This window comes from Opisthocomus hoazin, chromosome 3, assembly GCF_030867145.1.
Source record: "Opisthocomus hoazin isolate bOpiHoa1 chromosome 3, bOpiHoa1.hap1, whole genome shotgun sequence".
Taxonomy (NCBI): domain Eukaryota; kingdom Metazoa; phylum Chordata; class Aves; order Opisthocomiformes; family Opisthocomidae; genus Opisthocomus; species Opisthocomus hoazin.
Genome location: NC_134416.1, coordinates 70,747,511 through 70,774,644, shown reverse-complemented (window position 1 = coordinate 70,774,644; position 27,134 = coordinate 70,747,511). Strand labels below are relative to the sequence as shown.

General features: G+C 36.8%; 1 protein-coding gene across 7 annotated transcripts in view; it reads right to left on the bottom strand.

Moving 5' to 3' along the window:
• The window catches only part of INVS (inversin), a 108,569-nt gene that overhangs the window by 35,271 nt on the left and 46,164 nt on the right, over positions 1-27,134 (bottom strand). For 5 of the 7 annotated variants that reach the window (XM_075416620.1, XM_075416621.1, XM_075416623.1 and 2 more), the window contains 5 exons: positions 21,441-21,614; positions 15,737-15,904; positions 9,500-9,680; positions 6,095-6,204; positions 1,623-1,794 (listed from right to left, as the gene is read on the bottom strand). In XM_075416620.1, coding sequence (XP_075272735.1) covers positions 1,623-1,794; positions 6,095-6,204; positions 9,500-9,680; positions 15,737-15,904; positions 21,441-21,614 — 805 coding nt within the window. Of the gene's footprint in view, positions 1-1,622; positions 1,795-6,094; positions 6,205-9,499; positions 9,681-12,414; positions 12,557-13,445; positions 13,557-15,736; positions 15,905-21,440; positions 21,615-27,134 lie in introns of those variants that run through there. The other 2 variants (XM_075416625.1, XM_075416626.1) reach the window with 2 other exon arrangements.

The window sequence follows — 27,134 nt, the reverse complement described above, 5'->3', positions numbered from 1 at the left end:
GAGGACTGAGATTTTCGTTGTTGTTCTCAAGCTCAAAAATTACAAACTAGCATAACTTGGAAAAACTGATTTTTTTGTGTGTTAATTTGTAAGGAAAGCAAGAATTTAGATATTTAAATAGAATTTTATGGTAACTGTATTTGGCTTTTTGTGCCAAGACTCCCCACACAGCCAAAGGAAATAAAAATTTAAATTTCTTTTATGTGAAAGTAATATTCATACATCCAGTCTTTTGAATCCTGAACCACACAACACTGACATTGCATTTATTTACCATTTGTATGCAATTCAGAGTGTGATCTGGAAAGAGAAAAGCTGCTAAACTTGTATCTTTGTTCCTTGGTTGGGATAGATCTACACTGCTAGTTCCCTAAATTTAAGCACGCAGCTTAGGTTAGTTTGTGTGTGTGTGCAGCCAAAAGATAATGCTTGAGTATGCTTTAAAACAAATACATTAAAATTTACATGAACAAACATCGCAATATACATTCTTCTTTGTTTAAAATAACAGTTTTCTTTTCAGGAGAAATGCCCTCTACTGTATTATTCATGGGTGTGTGCTCTGACTATCAGCTTGGCTATCGTTTTGCTACTTACACATACGGGTACGCTTTTGCACTTGCCTTCTAAATTTGTGACCCTGCCGTGACTGGCACAGGGTAGTTCACGACCTCTTCCCATACAGGTTACCCTTGCACAGCCCTGCTACCAAACCCCTCCAATTTATGCCCAACATATCCACATTCTCCTCTTTTATTCAGAGGTCATCAGCACACTACACGGCTCCACGGATTTACTTGTATTTCCAGCACTCTTGAATACATATACCTTTCAACACCTGTCCCTCTGTCAGAACTGTTATTCTATTTTTCTTGAAAGTACTACATAGGTAAAATATTTCTACCACAAATTCTTACAATTTTTCATTAAAGCAGATAAAGTCATCGTTGCTATAGGAAATTTTTAATTTCGTGACTTGCATGCTTGAATTCTGAAACACTGTTTGGCATACCTGTCTTTTGCTTCAGGCCGATAATAAGATGATAGACTTGGGGGGTTACCAAGTTTAATCTCTTGTTTGGACAACAGAAGTGCAATAGCTCTAATCTTTATCACACTACCTTTACAAATAACTATGGTACTTATGATTTGCATGATAATAATTTAGCCACTTTACCGGTTATTTTGCTCTATATTGTTTCAAAGTATTTATTTACTGAGAAATTTTTTAAACAGCTTTTTATGCAATTATATTTCACTTTATTCATTTTTTAACATTAATTTTTTAAACAGCTTTTTATACAATTACATTTCATTTTATTCTTCAAAATACAGAACAGCTCTTCCTCTCCCAGGATTACAGATCTAACTAAATAGCAGCATAGCAGTACATTTCTTCTTCTTGCTGTTTCAAATGATCTCGTCCAATCTGTGCAGGAAAGATTTGTTTGCTTCCCATAAGAAGGCAAAGAAGCAACTCACACAAACTAATGCAGAAATATTTTCAGGATTAAGGTACACATCCAGGAAAAGATTAATATAGCTTCTAACAATGTTTTTTATTTGGTGGAAATCACACTAACTAGAAACGTCCAGCGATTCCTTATTGTAAAGCATCTTACCTGTGCCAGCGTATTTGTCTGTCATATTGATATCAATATCCAACTTTAATGTCAGCATAGTCCTAATGACATCATCACTGCCTTTGCCAGCTGCCCACATGAAGGATGTTCTTCCCTCAAGATCTGAGTCATCTTTTACAGAAGGATGTTTCAAAAATACTTCAACTGTTTCCTGAAAAGACACACTATTGAAATTAACATTAAAAGGATTCTGTAACAACAAGAAACTACTGTGTCTCATTTAGCTGTTTAGAAAGTGAATCAAAGCGTCATTTTTCCTTTTTATGTACATGTAGAGTAATAGCTCAACAGGAGCTCTGTATTTTCTGCTATGCCCTTTTCCTCATCAATGTTCACAGCGCATCCTCAACGATGAGTTTAATACTGTCACTTATTTCATACCTTTTTCTTTTTAGTGTCAAACATAATGTGTTCATCATAAAAAACTAAAAGAAACTGCAGTCAATGTGAAGAAAGAAATTGGAAAAATATTATCGGCTCATCAAAATACTACTGTAATACTGTGATGCTAAAATAATGTTCCTTCAAAATATTCTCCTGAGACATTTTTTTGCTCCCATTCTAAATATGACCGCACACATAAATATTTTAGTTTGCCAAACTCTAATAATTTGACTATTCCAAAAGAAGAACTTTTGGAGCAACATACATGTATTTCCTGATATTTAATAATATCAACAGGTTACTAATTACTGAAATGCTATAAATCAAAAAGATTAAGAAACACCTGAGTCTAGGCTTTCCACTGTAACTGTTAGACTGAAATCTCTATTTAAATCAAAGCAAAAAAAATTATTTCTTCAAATGCTGTGTTTGTGTTTAGCTCTCAGCAAACAAGTCCGCTTGTTTACCCTGCTGCTAAATTCTTAGTAAGCCACACAGCAAAAGGGAGAAGAAATCACTACTGCAAGAAAAAGAATGAGGGGAAAATTTCCCCTTTTCTTTCCAATGCCTTACAAAGACTGCATATTTAACAGCTGATAAGCATCTCTCAAGAGCCACTGATAGGCTAGCCAATAAAAACTGCAAATTGTATTTTATTTTTAGAGTTTGGTATTAACACTACTTTATCCTTTCCCCCATGCGACCCCAAAATAGCTCTATCACTGCTCTAGGTAGAATGAGAATTCCTTGGCTATCAGAAATCAGATGCTTATTATCACAAAGGCGTTTAAACGCCCAAGTCCTACTGTTAGGATTTTTTTTTAACTGCTACTTTCATCCCTCTAGAGAAATAGGAAATTTCTCATTTATCTTATGTTAATGTGATCTCAAATCCTAACAGCTTCATGAATTTGGGTCCATATCTGAACTATCAGTTTATTGTAAAAAAGGTCCAGCCAGTAATAATGAGGAAAGGAAGCATTAAGCCTTTCACACAAACCAGCATGTGTTTATAGCTTTGTACACTCACACTGACCACTGCTACACCTCAGACAAACAGCTACTCATTAGGCCAGGAACTCAGCACCCGACCAGTACTCTGCACTGCTTGACATCTTGCAAAGTGAAAAGCAGTATGCAGGCTGGACCTTTTCAATACTGAGGCACGCATCCTACAAACATAAATAAGTAATTTTATTTTTTCCATTAAGCTTTAGAGAAGTAACCTTTCTTTCAACCACTCTTTTTTCCTAGAGTTTTTAATGGCAAAAAAGTGGAAGAAAATCCCATAGTGCTATAAGAGTCATTTTCCAAAATGAAGTCATAACAACTTGAAAACAAAATTAAATTAAATTAGAACAGGATGGTTAAGAAACCAGAAAACAGGAAGTATCAATCAGTTTATTTCTACATGTATTTTGTCATGAAAAATCATATGTATTTTATCTCTATCAAAGAGAGTGGAGAAAACAAAATGAAAAACAGCAAAGCTGAAAAACAACAGTAAAGGAGAGAAGTAAACCTGGATCATTTCATTCTGTGCTATAAAGAAACTTTAAAAACCACTAAATATTATTTTTGACCATTCAAAAATAAGACAGGGATATCCACATTTCATTTACTAGATCAGTCTATACAAGTATGTGAAAGGGAAGTACATTGCCTTGGACATCTCTGAAAAATTTCAGGAAAAAAAAAATATATTTAGTCCTGCATTCTGCATACTAAAATCAATACTAATAAAGCAGCTGCCTTCACACATGAAGTTCAAAAATTTTAAAAGGATGTTTATTTGGACTTTCTGTGGGATACATAAATCATCTAAATTTCAGGCAAGCTGTTGGGGTGGTTATATTAGGTAACTTCTCTGCTTCCAGAACCTTTCCTTCTATAATCAGTGGGGATAAGTTAGTCTTAGAGAACAAATTCTTCACCTAAATTAAGTGTCAGCTAAGTCTCTTCAGTCTTTAAAAAACAAAAATGACACGTTAGAGTAAGTAACCCACAGAAAAAAAGAGCAAAGAACAAGATACCAAGTTAAGTAAAACTGAAAGCAATGAAATTTATAATAAACACAAAGGAAGCAACTTTCTTCTTCTTCTTGTTAGGGACTAAGAAACATTGCATTTTAATGTACCACGCCTATCCAAACTTGGGCAGACTGAACAGAACAACAACACGGCTCTCAAACCATAAATAAGGAGATGCTACTGCCAAAACAAACATGGATGTGTCTCCACTCAATTGTTTGACTACGTATAGGGAATGCAGTGGTGGGAATTAACTGAAGAAATTGTATGTCATCGAGAAAAAAGGCAAACAGTGGTGTTCAGAAACAACCAGAATGGTAAAAAAGAGAGGAGCTCCAGACATAATTTAGGCATGCATAAACAGGGGCTCTTGGATACATCACCGGCTAAAGGAGGCTTGCAGATCTGAATCAGACTCTCATGTTCGATTCTTCATGATAGATGGGAAACAGTACATTCATTGTAAGTACACAAGATTACAAAAGAATGTCTGATTCCATCACCTACTCTTTCCCCAGAAAAAACCTAAACAGTATCATACTTTGGCTGGCTGCTGGGATCAAAAGGCAGCAACATAATGAAGATGTTTCATACAACTGAATCAAGCCCAGAGAAAGAAGGCCAGTAATGAAAAATCATTTTTTATGAATGTATCAATACAGAACAGAAAAAAAGATAAAAGCATGTGGAGATAATCACCAGACTATAAATAAAAACATTCTCTTTCCCATGAGTTTGACTCAAACTAGAAAGAAAGGATTTTACAACATAAATATTTTAGACATGAGTCAGACCCAAATTGTACATACCACATAATGGACAACAACCAGCATCAGTAAAAAATTCTCTAAAAAGGCATAAATTGGACACAGAGATATGCTCCAGCGAAATCAGAATTTAAAAAATATCTGTACGGTCTTACTAAGACCACCTGCAAAAACCCCCACAACTCAGTCTCTCAGGGAAACACAGGGTGACAGCTGTGCTATTAATACACATTGGTCAGTTCCCTCTTTCAGTAGGACTTCTGGATTTGTTAACTTGAATGATTCTCAAGGGCACTGAAGTTTTACTTGTTTTGTTAAAATTAACATGTGGGTAGGCAAGAAAGATCCATTTAGTATCCCTGTTACCAAAATACCACAGTATGCTCTACATAACTACATTAATTAGGCACTAAGTAACCCTTTTTTGTAAATGGAGGTTATGAATAATACATTAAAAAACCTTAGATCGGAACTCTTAGCTTACTATGTATGGCATAATCCAACTACGAGAGACAGAGCAGCCATGAAAAAAGCCTTCTTAAGTTCCAGTGCTTGAGAAATACTTCTATAATAACACCTATGACCAGCTATCATTAAATTGCTGAGTTTTATACTTAGCTCTACTGTATCTATTATCTATTACCTATTCTACCAAAATATAAGAATTAGGCTAGCTAAGAAACCCCTTATTTTTGTTGTCTGAAACAAAAAATATTTTTAGAATATTAAAACCTTTAAAAAACTTCAAAAAATACAGTGTTAATGAAGAATTGTGACAAAAGGTACTCGCTCCTTAGCCATGCTTTGTGAGACAATGGCTCATTCATAACAGCAAATATTAACAAGTTAATCACCTTCTTGAAGGCAAAGACTGGTTTGACTGGTACTGAAGCAGCTGTGTAAATATTCATACAGGTAATCTTACTCTAGATACCTTGTAACTTCTCATATTTTGCTATAATGAGCGCCCTGTAAAATAGTAGGTGCCATTCTCCTTTCTGTTGAAGTACTTAAATGACTATCATGTGTTCTGATGCAAGCATATAGATCAAAGGGATTTTCTTTGTACAGCAAGTTATTTTTTTAAAATCTATTTTGAATAGTTTGAAATTAACCATATTTATATCACAGAACATAGGAAGACTCTGAATTAAGCTTGTGCAGACAACACTGTGTTTCTATTATTTTAAAAACAACTCAAACACTTCATTACATTATAAATACTTCAGCAAAATATATTTATTTCACATTTAGGGTATGTGCTACTTACAGCAAAGTTGCTCTGCGCTGCATAATGTAGGGGTGTCGCACCTTGACTATCAGATGGGATCGTTCCAAACTTATTTCTCTCTAATAAGAGATGGACAATCTGTGCATGACCTGAGAAAAATAATACAATAAAACCAGATATGTATTGAATCCTCAAGTTAAACATTTCCCTATTAAAAAAACAAAACAAAACAAAAAAGAAAACCAGAAGAAAATGAACGGATTTCAATAAATAATAGTGTGTTTATGTTGTAGCCATTATAGGCTAAACATAAGAGAGTAACCCAAGACTTGATATTTGAACTATTAAGCCTGGCATGCACCTTCTTCCCAATAGCGCTCCAGTTCCACACTGTATCCTCATTTTTGAGAGGCATCTGTGAACAGGAATGTGTGGAAAGATTTTCTATATCTTTTAAAAGAAATCACTAAAGCACTTCCCTAAACAAAGAAACCAGCAGTTGAGTTGAGTATTTCCAGAAAAAGCTTCTGATAACTCAGCTGAGATGCTGCATTTGAGCGAGAGGTCAGTTAGAAGCAGTAAAGTGAGCACAGACTGATGACAATGAGCATTTGTCCATCTACATTAAAAGATAGGCTAAACCAACATTGACAAATTCACCCTACCTCATGCTGCTTTAAAGAAATTAAGTGCAAATTCTTTACTTAGGTTTTGTTCTATTAGAATTTCAACTGAATATGTATAGCAGAATCTGGACGCTAGTCTACTACCAACTGCCATGTCTGCAATAAACAACAAACTGACATACGCAACTCCTTCCATCAAAACAGATTTTAATGTTTTTAGATTAAAATAACATCATTCTGGGGGGATGGGTAAACTTCTTATCCACAAACAGGAATAAAAAGACACAATATAGTATATTGCCACTAAAGTCAACTGATCCGTTCATATTCTTTCGTTCGTAGGCATATGCAACTCACAGAATATCCTAATGATTTGGTATTTTAAGAGAGATACTATAAGGCATAAATCACAACAATACTCTGATTTTACAGGAGAAGTCTCCCAGTATCTTGCGTGTGTGGAAAACAATCAATTTTGCAGCTTGTTACTTTTGCACAGTTGATCTGAATTACTGTAGAATAAGTGACAAAAAGTAGGCAAACATTTCTACTAGCAGTAGACTTTTTAAAATGAAAATACCAACAATTACAGAATGAAGCTATGTAATAGTTGTGGTCTGTAGCTTTTAAAAACCTAAGAGGTAGAGGACTAAACAAGCCTTCTTTTGTGGAATGGCACTTTCGGGCTTTATAGATACAGAAGTATCAGAAACAAGAGAAAATGGTCAACTTGGGTCAAAAAGGACGAAGAGCTATATGGGGATTATATTTTTCTAGGGGCTTTAGGGTGTATGGAAAGGCTCCTCTTCCTTTTCAGCCATTAAGACAAGCCTGGACCCAGAACAATGCAACCTTCTGTCCCTTCCTACCAGAAAAACACTAAAAAGAAGAGATGTAATGTTGCTATGCTCTTCCCTTCTCAAGACTATAAGAAGTGAATTGAGGTGCACTGGAAGAAGTTGGTAGTAAGTGCAGTTCTAGCAAGAAAAACATGAGTACTGAGCCTGGAAAAAAAGTTGACTGAACTTTCAGGACACACAATTAGAAAAGAGCGTAATTAAACTCTGTAATCAGGACAGGAGGTCTACCTAAATTATCTACGAGAAGGAAGGCTTGAGGGAGTCGAAAATATTTTGCATTGGGTGCAGCAGTAAATAAATTGGTGGAAAGATGGATCTCACTTGGACATTAATGTAAACATTAAAACTCAATTCTTGAGGTCAAGAACTGTAATTTCTGTACTACTTTTATTTAGTTGAGATGTAACTTGGCTGAGACTTATCTACACAAATGGTAACAGAATCAACAATGCCCGAAGATGTAGTCACATGCAACCCATCACCTTCAAGAGAGTATTTGTGGCTGTATCCACGCACTGCTTAAAACCTCCTAATGTTAACCTATTTAGTAACATTAATTTAGACTCTTTGAGATCTATATACAGCATCCAGGATCTAACTTAAAAACAGAACCCTAATTAATCATGATCACCAGTCAGAAGTTCCCCACGAGCATATGCCACCTGGAGACCTCAGGAAGTTCACAAAGGACTCTGGAGGTCTTGGCACATCTTCCCGCTTTACTCCACATTGATTAGACAATCCATTTTTCCAACAGACAAAATCTCTCTATTAAATACAATCAATTTCAAAACACAATAACTTCTTGGACACAACCAAGTGATAATGACTTGGGAGATCGACCCTATGACACTTTAAATGTTTCACAATTTCTCTGTGAAAATTCAATATCCCTACTTGAATGCAAATGCAAATCTGAGAACACTCTTTCTTCTTTTTTTTTTTTTTTTTTAAATAAACATAATCAAACTATATTTATATTGTCACTGGACTTGCAGTAACTCGCTCCAGTGAGCAATCAGATTTTTTTATTGGCATTCTTTGCCTGCAGTGTCCCAAAGGGTCATGGGGATGAAGCCTGTTAAAAGGGGAGAGAAAGGGTTTGAAGATTCTTTCTTTTTATTCAGTACATGGTGGTTTCTTTTCCTTCCTGCACAAAAGAGAATGGAAAGTAGGAGGTCAATTTTCTAAATCTTATTATTTTTATGACTGTCATTTTATGAGTTGCGTTTCCCTGTATTTAGACTATTTATAATTTATCAGGTTTTTACCTGTTTTGCAAAGATCCAGTTTGGCAACTGTAAAACCAAACTGTGTAGAATTCACATATGCAAGATTATAATTTACAGAGCATCTGAACCTCAGAGTAGGAATCTGAACAGAAAAAAACTTCATCTTCTCCATGTTATGGAGCCCTTATTTCCCTCAGGCACCTCGCAAACCCTATGTGACCATCTTACATTTGGACCAAGTGAGGGTGTTAGCATCAATCTGTATATTAAATATTAGTAAAGTTTTCTTTTTTTTTTTTTCAGATTAATAATAAACAGAAGCTCTGATATTTTCTTCATGCACCCCAACGGACTGTCTTGTACACATGCTGAGGTGTGCACACCCCACTTTGGACACCACTGCTCTAGAGTACCAGGTTGGTTTTTTTTGTTTTTTTAATTGTGAACAAAGCTATACATGCAAGAACTTCTCAATATGTTCTAATTGTTCTTAAATCATCAGCATATATAGCCTGCTGAAGTAATGCATTTTACAGTGCTTTGGAGAATCTGAAGCTAAAAAAAACAGTCTACAGACAAACTTCTAATCCTGGTCTAGCAGAAACTATTATTGTTCTAAGAGATTAGTTAGCATAATGGAAGGTTGGAATTAAATAAAAATCAGAGACAAAGATTAAACACCACAGTCAATTAATTATCAAATGACTTCAGCATTGTCCAGTTTACCAAGTAAGGCTGCCCAGTGAAGGGGAGTTCGAAACAAGTTGTCATAAGATGTCACATTGCAGCCTTCATAGGAGGTCAGGACATCAACAACTGCCACATTTCCATCAGCAACAGCAAAATGAAGGGGAGTTCGTCCTTCATAGTCTTGCCAGTTTAGCAGAGATTCTGTAGGTGCAGCTTCCTTTAAAAAAAAAAAAACACATAAAATTTAAAAAATACTTAATTTGAAGAGAAAGACTACATACTCTTCACAATTTTTTTTTTGTCTTATAATAAGGAGATAAACTGTCCTTGTTCAGTAGAATATAGCTCTACAACCACATACTTTTATTACAGTGTAGGCTATTTTCATGGGTTTTTTTTATACTTAATTATTGTACAAGATTTATGGTAAATATCCCATAGTTTTACAAGTCTGTTTTGCAAGAGGCTCCTTACACAGATCTTCAAAAGACTAATTCAGGCTTTTGCGAAAATAGCTAGATCTTCTTACTTGATTATGTAAGTTGAACATGACATATGTATCTTCGTATTTTTCTCCGAGGACACTCCCCTTTTTGCACAAGTAAATCTTATGGCTTTCATTATAATACTTTTTCAGCATTTTAAAACCACACTATTACCAGAGTATTTCTAAAGGAGATGTCAGGGTCTCTAGCTGACACGATAGAAGTAAATTAGAGAGTACTTCTAATGAATACATCTACTTGTAATGGGCTTAATTATGAATTAAAAATTTTTTTAAAGTATTGCGATCAGTCATTTGATCATACAACATAGGCATTAATAGATACAACTTCACTTTTCATCACATTTTCCAAAAAAAACTGCAAAATTACTTTCACATACGGCCCCTAGCTACCTAGCTTCGTATTCTGATCATTTCTTCTCTCATCACCTTTTTTCTAGGCAGATTTCTCTTCAAGACTTTCTCAGGCACAAGAACAGAACAGGTACAAATGAACATTATCTTAGCGTTACAGAGATCTCCGTACGGCAAGTATCATAAAGGCCTGTGAAATACAAACTTTAAACCTCACTTTCCTAAAAAAAAGAGGTATCTCTAAACAAAATGGTAAACAATAAAACAACAGAAACTCCGGATACAGGACATCAAACATCTAGAGCAGAAGCAGAATGTCAAAACAAAAGCTTAAATAAACTATAGGAAGTAAGTCTGCTGTTCTATCTCCAATAATTCAGAACAATTCACCGAAGTCATGGGAACTCTGTGCAACAGAAAAAAATTAATGTAGTCCTGAGATGTTTAACTTCCAATGCTAGAGTGGATTTTAACACATGATAACTGAGAAAAACAACCCTCATGAAAATACAGAGCCACACTACATCTTACAATGTACTTATGAAAGAGGAGGGAGAGATTGTGATCAGTGCAGCTTGTTAACTGTTAAAGCAAGTTCCTGCTCCCTTTCTCACTAAACTAATTGCAATTTTCCCTATTGACTTCAATAGGTACACAAATAGGCCATAAAATCACTTGTATTTGAATTATTTGAAATGCAGTAACTATTACATAGAAAATGAATATCTAACATTGAGAACAATAAATCAAGAAGCAGAAAGTCAGGAAATTCCAAAGTTATGGTTTCTATACAAATATTAATTGACCAAAGTTGTACATTCTATATGTTCTATTTAATAGACACAAAAATAAATACATTTAGAGTGATATTTAACCATACTTCCTAAGTGTCATCTGGCTAAATTAATACTGCAGTAGTAACCTCAAGTCTGCAATGTCCTCATTCATTACTTCTTACTGTTTTACGTTCTAACAGTGTCAACTTAAACCTCCTAATACTTGATTAAGTTTTCAGAAGTTAAGCATTTACATACTTTGCATACTGTATGTAAACGCTAATTATGTTGCCTGTCTCACATATAAAATAACTGCAGTTTTTTAGATATCAGTAATTAGATGTGTTTTGCTAGAGAAAAAATTAACCTGCTTGAAACATACTGTAGGTCATTACTATATCTAGCCACTACTACAATAACAGGTGATCTATTAAAAACATTAAAAAATCAATAAATGTGAATCTTGTAACTACAAATACAAAGTTACCCTTGTTACACGCACAAACCACAATAATCAAAGCATGAATAGCACTTCTTTTAATAAGCATTCAAAAGCATTTATCTGAGCCATTACAGTGAAAAATGAAGTTTTATGTTCTTCCCTAGCTTTAGTAATTCTCAGGAGAAAGCGAACTGATAGTATGCTTACTTTCTGTCTACTCAAATTGCTCAGCAGAGGGAGTATAGAGCCCACTGTAAAAATTCAGAAGTCACCTTTACAACAATCACTTTTAAGAATGACTAAAAATGAATGATGATATGCACACAAGTTATTACTGAAATTCTAACTCCACCAGAGGAAAACCTGCTTGGACAAAATAGACGAACAAGAAAACAAATGCTTCTTCACTTTGCCTATAATTTATTGATGTAATGTGGAAAGCTAATCTTCATGCCTTGTAAAAGAACAACATATCAAACAAATCACCCCTAAAACTCCTGGCTCAAAGTCACCGATGTTCCCCAGAACGCATCCCCATAATCAAAAGTGTTACTTTTGCAAAATGGTAAAGAATCTTTTAATGACAAAGCCAATATTTATATTCTAGTCTAAAAGTATTTGTGTTTTGAAATTTTTGGCCACATAAACTAAAATTTTCTAGGCCTCTTTCTGCCTACATTCAAGAGTATAATTTCTTTGGAATTTAAGTGGTTTTGGTGTAAAACTAGCTATAATTAAACTGTCATACTATATTAATATTTTAAGCATAATACACAGAAGAAATAGAAGCTATGCATTTTTCTGCAGCAATAAGAACAATGGAATTGTAGGCAATAATGGAAAGTGTTGTATAAATAAATGTCATGTCTCTTACCATGAAGAATACATAAAGAGAAGAGATACAAAATAGACAGAGTGTACTAAGCAGTTGCTTCCACCATATTAATGGAACCTTATTCTGTTCTTTTCTCCTTAAATCTTCCCAACGTTTTTCATGTAACCAAGCACTGCTGAATCTGGAAAGGCGGAAAAGGAAGGTGACTATGAGAGGATCTCCAGATTAGAGTTTCTCTCTACTTCACGTTTACTTTCTAAATATGTCACGAGTTCCATTTTTGCTGTATTTCATGGGTTTCAATATTAGGTATAATCAGTTTGTGCATAACTGTCACCCCTGCAAACCCAATCTACTTCTTCAGCATTCAATTGAGCTCTTTTCATTATTGTTTATTTTGATTATTTTGACAATTGCAATGGACTAAGTACTATACAAACATCAGACAGAAAGATGACCCTTAATTTTATGTATTTCCAAAAAGAAGGCAACAAATGGACATATCCAGATGGCACAGCATGGAAAAAGAAGACAGTATTTTTCAGTAACATAGTCTGTGGTCTCAAGAAAACCAGCAGCTTAACTTCTGTCATGTTTTTGTAAAGCAGCACTGGAGAATTCTGAGTGGGACACCAAATAAAAACATTTTTCTGAGGCATTCTTCCAGAGTGTTAAAGATAACATGCGAGAAACACCAGCAGTGTTGTTTTTCATAACTTAGTCAGCAGGCAACAAAGGCTGCCAATGCAGATTGACCAGCGGTAGATATCAATACCTGATGGCTATCTGAGCAACAGTACAGAGCTTACAGCTTATGGCACTCTGTTATGAAAGCAAAGACAAATCATTTTTGTTGGATGTGATTAAAAAAATGGACAGGCAACAGGGACAGAGCAGTAAACCTTCTGCACTGCTATCACTACAAGACAATATTCTCATGAATTTAGAAATACAATTATGTAAGTTAAGACACAAGAGGACAAATTTTAACTGCATGGGTATGTACATTAGAATTACCATGCAGAAAGACTGTGAAAAGCTATAAAGTTAACCTGGATGTGAAGACTTACAGAGGAATGAGAATCAAAGGTGGTGCTTGGGCAACAGATCCAGAACCGGGTAATATGCCAAAAAGTAGCTAAGAAAGGAGGGGAAGATTGCGAGCTCTGCTAGGTAGATATCTATCAAGACAAGTAAGAAAAACACTTCAGTTTGGAGAGAAGACAAGATCTTACTAAAGGACTAAACTCCGAGGCACCACCACCAATAAAAGAAAGGTATTTATACTCAACAACAGACTCAATTAACAGACTGATTACCTAGTAACAATGTTTCTGTATCAACTTTTACAGCATATTCTGTAAGCTGTATTACTTTTTCATTTAAACTAGTTATTATCTTACACCATCAATAAGCATATATCAGTATAACTATTTGGAATATAAGCTATTTAGATGATGCATGAAAAAGCCTAGATGGAATCAAGAAGACACTCTTTTAACTGTCAGAGTTAAAAAAAAAAAGAATCAAAAAAACCTGGACATGATCATGACTCTGTATTACCTAAAGAGAATCTTTGAGAACATCTTCAGTAAAGAGAGGTGTTTTTGACCTTTTGTAGTGCATCTGGCTGGGATGGAGTTAATTTTCCTCACAGCAGCAGTTATGGTGATTTGTGATTTAAACTGTTGATAACTCAACAGTGCTTTGGCTATTACTGAATAGTGCTGCACGGCATCAGGGATTTCTCTTTTTCATGCCCTGCCCTGTCCTGCTTCCCCCAGTGAGTGGGCTGGGGGTGGGCAAGAGATTGGGAGGGGACAGAGCTGGGACAGCTGACCTGAACTGACCCAAGCAATATTCCATACCATGTAACATCATGCTCAGCGAAAAAAAAACTCAGGGAAAGGAGAAGGCAGAGGGGATGCTTATGGCTACACCGTTTGTCTTCCCAAGCAACAATTAAGTGTGCTGAAGATCTTCTTCCACTTTCCTGGGAGCTGTTAACATCTGCTTGCTGATGGGAAGTAGTGAATAAATTCCCTTTTTTGCACACAGCTTTTGCTTTCCATGCAAAACTGTCATTATCTTCATCCATGAGTCTTCTTGCCTTCCTTCTGTTTTCTCCCAGTCTCGGAAGAGGGGAATGAACAAGTGGCTGTGCAGGTGTTCGGCTGTTGGCTGGCGCCAGGCCCACCACAACTTTTAAAAACATCTACCTTGAATATCTAATGTTTGAAAAAGTCTGTATTTGAGTACAGCAATCCTTACCTACTTATCAGCAAATTTATTTCTCTATATGTGGCAGAAAAGTAGGTGGTATATACAAGCCAAAACTTTGTAAGGAAATTTTGCTTGTGACAAATTATGTCACAACTCAGTCCAATTTATAAATATCTTGAATAAACAGAAGTAATACAGAAGTAAAGCCACATTAATTTAACACTGGTAACTCCTCAAAGCCTACTTTTACAGTAAAAAAAAGTATCAGTAACTTTAAGACTATCAATGTGATTTGGAGAAAAGCAAAGCAAATTTTCATATGCCGCACATAAGTTCTCAACTTGCAACCTTATCAGGCAAACAGATGTAGAAGTCACTGTAGACAAAGACAGAGAGATTGTTGTAACATGAGAGAAAAATTCAGCTGAGACTTCTGTATCTTCCCACGTTAGTGAAATTTAGAGATTTTCACAGAATAAAAATCAAGGTAAAAACCAAGCTGAACATATGATTTCATTGTATTCTTTATAACTGTCAGTGTAGAAAATGAAACTGAAATACCGCAGAAAAAGAAAATATGCCATGAAGGAAAAGTTATTAAATCTGTACAGAAAAATATTTGGAAAGTCTCTCAGTAAACTGATCATGGGCTGACTGATCATTGACCAAATATTACCCAGAATTCTGACTTGAAAGAACAAATTAAATTAGACTTTTCAGTACAGTTCACTAGAAATAAGCTTTCAAATAATGAAGACAAGACACACAGCAAAGAAATCAGTGTGCAAGATGCAACTGAGATGAGAATTATGACTGGTCATTTTAACTAAGAGAACTTGCAGCCCCTTCCTCCCTCCTTCTGCCCCAAATGAATAGTTACACACATCAAACTAATTAATAGCATACATATAGCCCATGAGTTAGAGCAAAAATATTCACCCACCAAACTCAGAAGAAACCCCTTTCAAGAGAGCAAAAACATTTAACATTATTTCTTACAAAATTCTGGATATTAGGAAAAGCAAATTATTTCAAAGAGCCAGTGGACTAAAATGAAAAATTTCAAGGAACTAAAAATATTTCTATCAGAGTGAAGTAATAAATACAGAAAGTGTTTTATATACATAGACTTTCTTACCAGAATACATTTCACTGTGTGAATTGCACTAGGGTCCTTGTTGTTAGCTGCCCAGTGAAGTGGGATTTTTCCTTCAATATCAGGGATTCCAATATTTGAATCATGTTTTATGAGAAGTTTCACATGCTCTGGGTTATTGTAGTAGGCACTCCAATGCAATGCAGTTTGCTGGAACACAGTATTCAAAAGTTTCACAAACACATTGAAAAAAACAATGTAAGATGAAAATTAAAGTTGGTTAGAACCTGAAATATGATTTAACTGTATTTTCACAGAATGAAAGAGATCACCTAGTCCAACTCCTCTGATCAAAGCAGGATCAACTAGAACAGGTCGATCAGGACTCTGTCCAGTCAGATTTTCAGTTATCGCCACAGATAGAAACCTCACAACCTCTCTGGATAATTTGTTCTAGTGTTTTATCTCCCTCACAGTAAAAAAATATTTTCTCAGGTTTAAACAGATTTATTATATTTCAGCTTGTTCCCATTGCCTCTTGCCTTGTTCACTGGAGACCACTCAGAAGAGTCTGGCTCCATCTTCTTTACTGCCTCCCATCAGTATAATCACCCCTGAACCCTCTCATCTTCAGGCTAAACATCTGCAGGTCTCTCAGACTCTCCTTGATGTCAGACGCTCCAAGTGTCAATCATCTTTGTGGCTCTCCACTGGACTTGCTCCAGTACGTCTATGCCCTTCTTACTGTACTGGAGAACCCGGAAGTAGACACAGCATTCCATCTGTGGTGTCACCAGTGCTGAGCAGAGGGGAGGGACCATAGGTAAAACCAGCTTTAAACAACGGGTAAATGAGCAATCTTTTGTTACACTTCAGTAAAGAGGACTGAAAGAAAATGGAGCACATGTACCTAGGGTGGGTGACAACTCAAAATCACTGGAAAACAGGTTTTAAACAAAACTGAACCAAAGGCCCATCTACCTAAGTAAGAGTAGCTCACCTACCTAAGTAAGAGTAACTCACACATATTTGCTATTGCAGTCTGAATTAGGTCTAAGCTACATCATAGAATCACAGAATAGTTTGGGTTGCAAGGGACCTTTAAAGGTCTTCTAGTCCAAAGACCCTGCCATGAGCAGGGACATCTTCAACTAGATCAGGTTGCTCAGAGCCCCATCCAACCTGACCTTGAATATTTCCAGGGATGGGGCATCTACCACCTCTCTGGGGAACCTGTGCCAGTGCCTCACCACTATCTTACAGGAGACCCACACTGAGAAGCCCTTATGCTTGGAATATAAGTATTTCTGGTAGAACATTAATTGCTTCATATAAGGATTTCTTGGACTATGGCAGGAGAATATTGTCCACGAGACTTAGCCAGCCAACAGGGCAATGGCATCAGATGCAGCAATTTCAGGCACGGGGAAAATATCTGAGCTTGGTATTAAGCAATCATGTGCAAGTTAGAATGATCATCTGAAGCAGGCCCCAGTACCAGAGCTGCACTGTAGAACAATTACAGTAATTAGTTTGGTCCCCTTTAATTTGGTAATCTCTTGGAATAACACAAACTGATAGAGAAGCATATGACAAGCTTACTCTTCCCTAGAAGATGGCACTGAATACTGACACTGAACTTGGATCCATCTTTACTTTCTGCACTGTTCTGGACCACTCAGAATTCTGAGATTGAATATTACTGAATCTAATGTCCACCGACCCATGGCAGTGCAATAAAACATCAAAAGGCAACCCATGCTCCAGTTGCCAATTCCTGACTGCCAGAGGGTTTTTATAGGCGTTATCAGTGTTCATAATTACATAAGCAAACCAATGTGTGAGGTTTTTTTAAACAGCAAAACATTGGTATATTAGCAAGTATTTTATTTATCAGACACATCTCTCCCAACTGCCAAGGAGCAGAGGGTTTTAAGATACAGAATGCATTTTCTTTGCCATCTCTCTTGCCCCCTACCCCTGCAAAATATTACATGGCACTTTGATTTGAAAATGGAGACAAATAACTGCTGCGGGATGTTTGTGTATAAGCCTACGATACCCTGGATTAACATCCTTGAACAGTGAGACAGAATGCATGAGTTCAGTATTGTATCCTTGAAGTCTCTGTAAAGGAGGAAGGCAAAAAGGAGCCTATTTTTTGTTTGTTGCTTTAAGCTGTTAGTTTAGTACCATGGTAACAATACGATAGCACAACCTTTTTGTCTACTTGGTAGTTCACTGAAAAAGAGCTCATTGTAAGACATAACTGCAGGGGCTGCAAAGGAAGGTCTGATAACTGACACCACATACGACACACAGCCTAGCACCACAAAGCACGTTCAAACCATCAAAGCCTGCTGGAATTTGAACTGAAAAAACTTCTAGCAGTAGAAATTTGTAAGAAGCTAACAAATGTTATGTCTTTAAGTGGAGCTGACCAGTATTCCCTAGAAACTGACAGCTGCAATGAAAGCAAAAACTTTTGATTACCAGGAGGCCAATGCAGTCTTGGTTTACCGGCTTCTCTCACCTACAACCTGTTTTTCAGTCAATTGCCTACATGGAAGTAGATGTGAAAGACAGTTGTTCTCTCTCATGTTCAGGAATTAGATCTGACAATTTTGATGTGCATAGTTGCCGTAAGGGAAATGAATAAGCTATGTGCCCAACAGGGTCAAACTTGTTTGACTCTGTCCCTGAGACTGCCTTTCATCAACCTGAATTCCATCTTTGCTACTGTGACTACTCACGACACAAACTGGAATAAAAGTGTTCTACGTTGTGTGGGAAATACGGCAATGCTTTAATACTGCCTTGGAAATACGTTAAACAGCAGGCAAGGTTCCTACAAGGTTTTGGCTGGTTTCTATATATCTTCGTTAATTAATTAACATGGTCAGGAAGTCAGCATGACCTCTCCAGAATGACTGCTGTAATTATAGCCAGGGTTTCCGTGATACATGTTAGAATGTCCTGGAAGGCAAACAGCTGATTGCTAGGGCATAGGCTGGTTCAACTCCATTGTCCAGAGGGGACAGCAGATTCATTTGTTGGAAACTGGGCTTGCAGCTGTCTTATCGTGCTTCCTAGATGATAAACTCAGGCAAGGATTTCAAAGTTTAAGCAGTAACACCACTAAAAGTCCAGTCTCCTTCTCTTACTATGTCCTCTTGTGGCAGAATGAAAACCCACTACATGAGACATGGAACAATGATTTCTACTAAGATCAGCCTTGCCAAGCTGGTATGTTGGTTACCAGCTGATCCAAGTACACTTGATCAGGGCACTCACATTTGAATCAGTGGTAGATTAGTGCCGGTGGGGAGAGTTTCTGCATCAGTTCCAAGCTCACCTACAAATTGTAGGAAGGAGACCTTCCTATTCCGTGCTTAAAAAGCCTCCACCATCAGGAGCAGTTCTTCTTGTATTCGATACCATGCCTACCTTGGCAATGGTAGTTACATAATTGTTTTTTGCCCTTCCTTTTGCTATCTACATTCACAGTGTCTCACTTTTTGTTACTATATCCTTGGGGGAAAAATTTGGCTTAGAGAACATTCATATCTCTGGATTCTTTGAAAGAAGTCTCTTTCAGATTTCAGGATACACAAACTGCTCAATCACATGAAATTTAAACCAGATATTTCCAGATTAACAGGTCTGCAATAATAACTAGAAATCTGTCTGCTAAAGGCAATGTGATCGTCTCCCAAACAGAACATGCATCAAGCATTCCAACAAGAGGGATGCATCTGTTTTGTTAAAAACCTGTGTGGAAACACAAGAAATCCTCTACCTAGAATATCTGTCAGGACTGCGTGAAAGTCCTACACCTCCTCATACCTTTCTATTAATGCTAATGGAAGCAACCATTTCACATCAGTTTTAAATCAAGCATGGCTAAGCACTCAAATTTAAGAACCACACTAATCTGAGTGCCTCAAAAAAACACAGTTACTATATGCTAAATATCTATTCCTTCTTTTAAAATTGGTTAGTGTGCTATTACTGTGGACTGGCAGTCGTCTCTGTATGAAAGAAATAATAAATCAGTTGTTTAAGAACTGTACCACTTCCCTTCTAAGATCTGTCCTCTCTTCTGGCTGGCCATTTTAATGGTACTCCTTTTTAACAAACATCAGTAGATTATTTCCTGAGGGTCTCAGAAGTCAGGGTGCTTCTGAAGCAGGCTTGTAATTTTGTTGATGTGGCAGAGCATGACTTGACTTTGCAAAGGGATATCAGACAACTCAGGACAATATATGCACTATATGATATACCTGGAAAGTCACCTGGAGATTTCCTGGCCTTTCAAGCAACTGTTGTCACTACAGATGCAGAAAATTAGTCTGAAGGACTTTATTCAAAGAAAGTACTAATGTAAAGCTATGAAGATATTAAGGTTACATTTTCTCCCAAGGAAGTCTGCAGTTTCACAAAACAAACATCAAAGTGACTAACTGCTGCTCTGCTTCAAATGAAAGTCTCATGCCAGAATGTCAATGAACTTCATCATCACATCCTTCTCACTAAGTGATGCACTCATGGAAGCAACCGTGCATGTGCACTGATAGCAGACCTTCTACTGCCAATTGGTCCATAAATAATAATAATGACAATAATAATAAATCAACAGCTTGACACTTTTTTATTGTCTCTGTTAGAAAATCTTCTTGACCAACGCCATCACATTCTATCCCAGGCCAAAAAGTCCTGTATGACTACAGGACTCTAAAAATTGTCCATTTTTAATTACAGAGATACAGAAAAAAGGACAGTCGACTAGATAGATTTTAGTCTATGAATACATTTACCCTTGGATCATCCTTGTGCACAGAAGTGAAGGAGTGGAAGTGAGGGAGTAGAAGTGAGGGAGTAAAGCTGAGCCAGGAAAAAACAGAGGGTGGTGGTTTGAAGGTGGTGTTCCAATGTTTGTCTCTGTTTCTCACTATCCAGAACTATTTTAACTGACAAAAAATTAAGTTCATTTTCTTTAAGTGGAGTCTGTTTTGCCCATCACAGTAAGTGGTGTCTTTATCTCAATGCATGAGCTTTGTCAACCTATTTTCTCCATCTGTCCCATTGAAGAGAAGGAGCGAGAGAGTGGTTGGGTGGGCACTTGGCTGCTGGCCAAAGCTAACCCACAGCACATTTCTAAAAGGTAACACCTACGGACAACTGTGTCATTATCACCACCATTTTAGTGGCCCCAGTGCAGGACAAAATCAATCACCCCATGTTAGGAAGGATGTCTGCCAACAGCAAACCTGCATTCAGCTCAGCACCAAAGGAATTTCCTTTTTTTTTTTCATCTAAAACTCACCTTTGATATTGACAAATACTTTGAAGGTCTTTTGCACAAAGTTTTCTAGTAAGTCTTATCATTAAACGATTCTAAACATAGGGTTTTTCCAAGGAAGAAGAGCAAGACAAGCAGATGCTATTCAGATTCTAACAAGGATCCCAATGACTTAGATCTTTAAAACCAATGGGTTTTGAATCCTCTATTATTGTATGTACTGTCAATAAGAATGTCAGTTAACTCAGTGCAATGAACTTCTACATTATTATGTCAGGAAAATATTAATGTTTCTAAAGGTGGTCATTATACCATTAGCCACTATTTTGAAAACACAGAAAAAGTTTGTTATGACTGAAATAATTTTTTACATACAATGGTTTGATGTGACACCAATTTCTAAAGCTGCTACAAGTGTTGTCTTAAAATAAGCAGTATATTTACCTTGTTTCTGTCCTGGGTATCCACTTCTCCAGGTGCCATATGTTTTAGCAACAAAGCTAAACATTTTGGACTTTTGTGACGTGTAGTTAAATGTAATGGTGTCATATCCTCCAAGTCCTTCTGCATCCAGTTCCCTCTACGAGCCAGCAAAAGTTTCATGAAGCGGTAATTTCCCTGAGTAAGGAAAAATATCAGAAATTTATTCCAGTTTATCAAACCAAATGATGATACTGTTTACATATATTTACTATTGTATTACAGTGCCAAAAAGCCCAATCAAAACAGCTCTGAGCTTTGGAAACCTCTAATGAAGTATTTTTGTTAAAAACCATTAACTCTTGTTTTGAAATCTGTTTTGCTACTCGGTATTAGATACACATCGTCCATTAGCGGAGTCTGTAGGACAGGGTTCAGTAATACTGAAAATTCTGCAACATTGTCAGAGTTTCCTGACAGTTTAACCTCAATAAACATCATGTAAAAACTGAAATAAGACCATTACCTGCTGGTTTCAGCAAGGTAGACAGTTATCAGATGAGGAATAAAACTAAACATGAAGAAAGATTACAATTTTCAAAACTAAAGTAAGAAAAATAACAGGGAATGATGCTGAGAGATAAAATGTACTCATCTGAATGAGTAACAGATACATGGAAAAGTGCTTGTTTCTTACATTTTTAAATTGGGAACTGTATATGAGGTTTTGATCTACTGTATGCATGATAAATGGATGGGACAGCTAGCTTCGTGACACATTTAAAATTCTTAACACTCTGGACTTTCTAGGTTTTCAAAAGAAATAATGTAGAAATGCTTCTGTGACTAATAACTGAGGGTGGACCCCAAAGAAAACAATCTGGGTTTATTTCTCAGAACACTGAAAAAGCCACTGAAAAACCAAAGATATAATCAGGCAATCATCAAGAAGCTGTAGTGATTTAATGTACAGCCAGCCTTGACTTGCTACTGCTCCTTACTTGGAGGTTATTTTCCATATAACAGAGATGCTACATACGATATTTTGGTGCTTCTACTTCACTTCAATACAAAGTCCACCAGGTTTTTCATACCACCTTCAGCAGTTAAGTTTCAGTTAAGGACCAGTAACAGCTGGAGCAATAACTCATTAAAGCAAAACATCTGGATCTAGCTCGTGTGATCATGTTTTAAACATCCCTATTCTTTCCCTGCTCAACTTCTAATCTTTCCTAAAGAGAAAGTAGTGTGCTTTCTCCCAATTTTGCTCCCCAAAATATCACTTTTTGCCAATTTCACATAGTGACAGTTTAAGTAAAAGCATCAATTACCCATAAATATAATGAAAATAGAAAGCTCAGAAGAGAAATTGTACTAATTCCCCCCACTCAGGGAAAAGCCGCAGCATTTGATGAAGCTTTACTAGACAACATACACAGGAAAGATGACACTCAAATCAATACAAGTCATGTCTTTGGATTCTTCTGCTTATAGAACTACTTGCAAATTAACACATTTCAGCCTGCTACAATTCCTTTATAAATCCTGTAGGTTAACTTAGTCCCTTTAGACTGTCTTTGGAAAAACAATGAAAAAAAGGTGGCCATGCAGACAAGTGCAAGCAGTGCTGATGAATGGGGGCACTTCTGTATGTCACAAGACTCACAATTGTGAATCACTTTGTCAGCAGAACGGTAGGGTGGAGATGGGCCAAAGGATTCCGGAGGCCCCCACAGTACCCAGTGCCAGGGCAGAAAAATATTCTAGTTTCCTTTTCCATAGCAGCCATAAACATTGGAAGGGCAGATTTTACATATGTTACTGTTCTGCTCTTTGTCTAATAAAAACAGAAGAGTTGAGCTTTATGTGGGCAGAATGGATTTCATCAAGTATGCCTAAATTAATGTGATTTTTTTTCCCCGCTACACTGTTTTGTTTTAAAATACAAACCAAGGGAAGCAAATCATGAATGAGCTCAGACAAGATAACCTTTTCCTGCTTCTACAGTTTGTCATCGGTCCTTGCACCTCAGTGGACTCCTGCAAGAGAAGTCTGCAAAAAACCTCACCACAAACCTGCCTGAAAATGCAAACTTCTCTTGCCAGAGACAGCATGGCTATTGTACTCTTCAACAGCATTCACAGTGAGCGCCTAATTCTCTTTCTTCTGCTGGGTATCAGGGGAAGCATAATCTTAGGATTTTGTCCTTTTAATACACAGATCGACATCAAGACATACACTGAAGTACAGAGGCAGAACAGCGTAACGTCTGCACAGCTACTAACCCACACAGAACACACTCAAAATGAATTCATGAGAAATCTGTGAATGAGTTAGGGATGAGAAAACTGCTTATTATTGCCATTATATTTTACAGGTAAATATAAGAAGAAGAATTTGCAAAACTCATCAAAAAAGAAAAAAACTAGCAAAAAATCACAGTGTATCATGATGTGGTTGGGAATGAGACGGAGGGAAGACAACATTAAATAATTTGAGAGAGTATCAGTCTTGGAAGAAATATAGCTGCTTTTCTCCATCACAGAAGATAACGTATTTGGTTTGTTTTCAGTATTTCCTGCTCAATGCATACACACGAAAGAAAAAAAAGATTTTCTCTTGTTGATGGAGACTTCTTGGAATATTTACAAGTATATTGTGCTTTCTGAATGAATTCAGCTGAAAAGAAGAGTCAAAGTTAAAATAATAGATAAAACTAAGGAAACATACATTTTTATTATTAGAGTTTCTTTCCCTATACTGTATTTTTGCTGTTACACATTTTTCCACCCGTTACTACGATATTATTCTGTTGCATGCTTGGCCACCAACAAATCCTTCTCCTTAGGAAATGAATCTGTAATAAATCCCCTCATTCTGAAACACAAAATATTCTGTTTCTTCCAAAGGATTCAAGATCTTTTTTAAAACACCACCACAGAAAACATCTGTACTTACATTACTTATTTGTAATGATCTTATTCATGCTCTTACTTGTGACTACTCTTCTTTTCTTTAGTAATACCATGAATGTCGCTGTGTTCCATTCACTTGTTAGAAAACAATACCATCCCTATTCATGACAAAGGAAAAATTCACCACCTTCAATTGACTACTGCTGAAGTTTGTAAATATGCAATGTATCAACATGTCTTGAAGGCAGATTTAACTTAGGTCTTACTAGGTGGAAGAGGAAAAAAGTATGCATAATTTGAAAAGCAGTTACTAGCCAAATTCCTTCATTTTTATAAAATTCTTGTGTATAACAAGTCTTTAAGCTTGCTAGTTTTCACTCATAGAAAATGTACTGGATTGGCCTAAAGATTCCTGGACAGCATGAAGTGCTTTGGTCAGCCCATGGTCTCTTAACATTGATAGTGTGTTGCAGTTTAACCTGGCAGCTGGCAACTCAACACCAGACAGCCGCTTGCTCACCCCTCTTTTTCCTCCCCAGGGGGATGAGGTGGAGAAAATGGACATAAGGCAAAACTCGTGGGTTGAGCTAAAGGCAGTTTAATAAGGCAACAAAATAAATACTAATACTACTAATGATAATAACAATTGTAATAATGAATATGCAAACCAAACTATATACAATACAAATTTTCTCACCACCGATGATCGATTCGCAGCCATTCCTCGAGCAGCAATCGCAGAACCCCAAAATCCCAAATTTCCACCCCCCCCACCAAGTTTAAACTCCCGGACAAGAGAGGATTCAAACTCACGGAAAAGAGAAGTGCAGAGATCTTCCTGCCCCCCTGACAACCCCATTTATAAACTGACCACGACGTCTATGGTATGGAATATTTCCATTGGCCAGCTTGGCTATCTCTCTGGCTGTGCTCCCTCCCAGCTCCTGCACACCTGCTCTTTCGCTAAATATGAGAAACTGGAAAAAGTCCTTGATTTCATAGCAACAACTGAAAACATCAGTGTTATCAACACTGGTATTCGTCTGGTACTAGATCCAAAACACAGCAGCTACTGGGAGGAAAATTAACTCTATGCGAGCCAAAACCAGCCCGCAGTGTCTCTAAAATTATTCTGTTATACTGTGAACATATTATGAGCAAATAGGATTAAGTACTGGTACAGAAAACTCAGTTAATGGTAGCCAAAATTTACTATTCCAATACTGATTCTTAAAATTCCTTTATATTCTATCAAAATTATTTTTAGCTAAAAGACTCAACTCTGTATGCAAACTACAGCATAGATTCAGAGAACAGTTGACAACTAGCTTCAGCATAAACGGAAGAAATACTTCTGTTATTTCAAAATTTCAGCCACATACAGCAACTGCAATGGAGTATAACACATTTTTTGGTAGACAGATAGTTCAATAAGCAATCATTGCTCTGCCACCAAGTAATGACTTTGAAGAAAGTTCTGGACCCTAGGCTTAACTGCTAAGCAGTCAGAAAAACTTTCCTTTCCTGAGTGTTTCAACACTGAAAAGAGTGATGGAAGAAACATGGTAGTTGGAATCAATGAATCTGCCAGAATTCAGAATATCCCTGAAACTGAAAAATTCATCCCCAAAACTGCAAATTCACCCAGAAAAAAAAACTGTCTAGTATTTTCAATATGACTCTACTGCCAGAAACAGGTTCCAGTAGAAAACTGCCAGTAAACTCTTTTCTACCTACTTTTCCAGGCCTACAAGACAATGCGTTTATTTCTTTATCCATCTTAAGCAGCTTTTTCAACGTATTTTCTCTCCCTGGTCTGTTGAGGAGGGGGAGTGAGAGAGCAGCTGGGTGGGCATCTGGCAGCCAGCCAAGGTCAATCCAGCCCATATGGTCACCTAAGTAAAAGACTAAAGAAAAAATGAGCTCTCTACTGATGACAGTGTTGTTATCAATCATAGACCGATACTGAAATTACTGATGGTTGCATTACTAATGCACTAAAAACATTAGCCTCACACCTCACATCATGCCACCCTACACAGCCTGGCAGAGTCTTGCTCCAAGTCGCCCTGTGCCTCTGCTTCAAAGACTTCCTCAGAACTCGGCCCCTGGTACCTTCACTCAGCAGAGGGAAGATTTGGGAAAGAACATTTTTTTTCCCCTTTCCTTGGATCAGCAGCAGTCCTCTTCTTCCCTAGAAAACTTATGGAGAACAGCAGATGCAGTATGTGACTGAACGTTATGCGGGCATAAAGGTATATGGACAAAGAGGGATTCCAGCATCACTGTGAAGCCGCTCAAACATCTAAAGACCTTCTGGGCCAGGTTTCAGCTTTACACCATACAAACAGGCAGACACAGGTTCCTACTGGTCCATTGTCCGAACCAGTTCAATAGTACTGCAACATTTAGAGCAATCGTATTTTTGTATTACTGCTGGGAAGGTTCAGATAGCATTACCCTCCTCTACTAGCTGGCTCGCTGGTAATAGGTAGCATAATAGACCAAACCAACCTAACACAGAAAACACTATCATAAAAATACAGCTGTGCAAATATTCCAGTAACCAGAATGAAAAGGAGGATTTGGCAGATTTTTTTGTTCCCCACATGATATCTAGCAGTATAAGAAAGATTTGGAGTTGTTAATGGATTTCTTTAATTTACCTTTTCAATACCTGTAGATAATTTAATACATTCCAAGGCATATTGTTAAAGCCTGAATCTTATGACTAACACAGAGCTAACAACAAATTGCTGCAGTTAATCCTGTTTCTTGTGAAAGGTTTTATTCTTCATGTAAG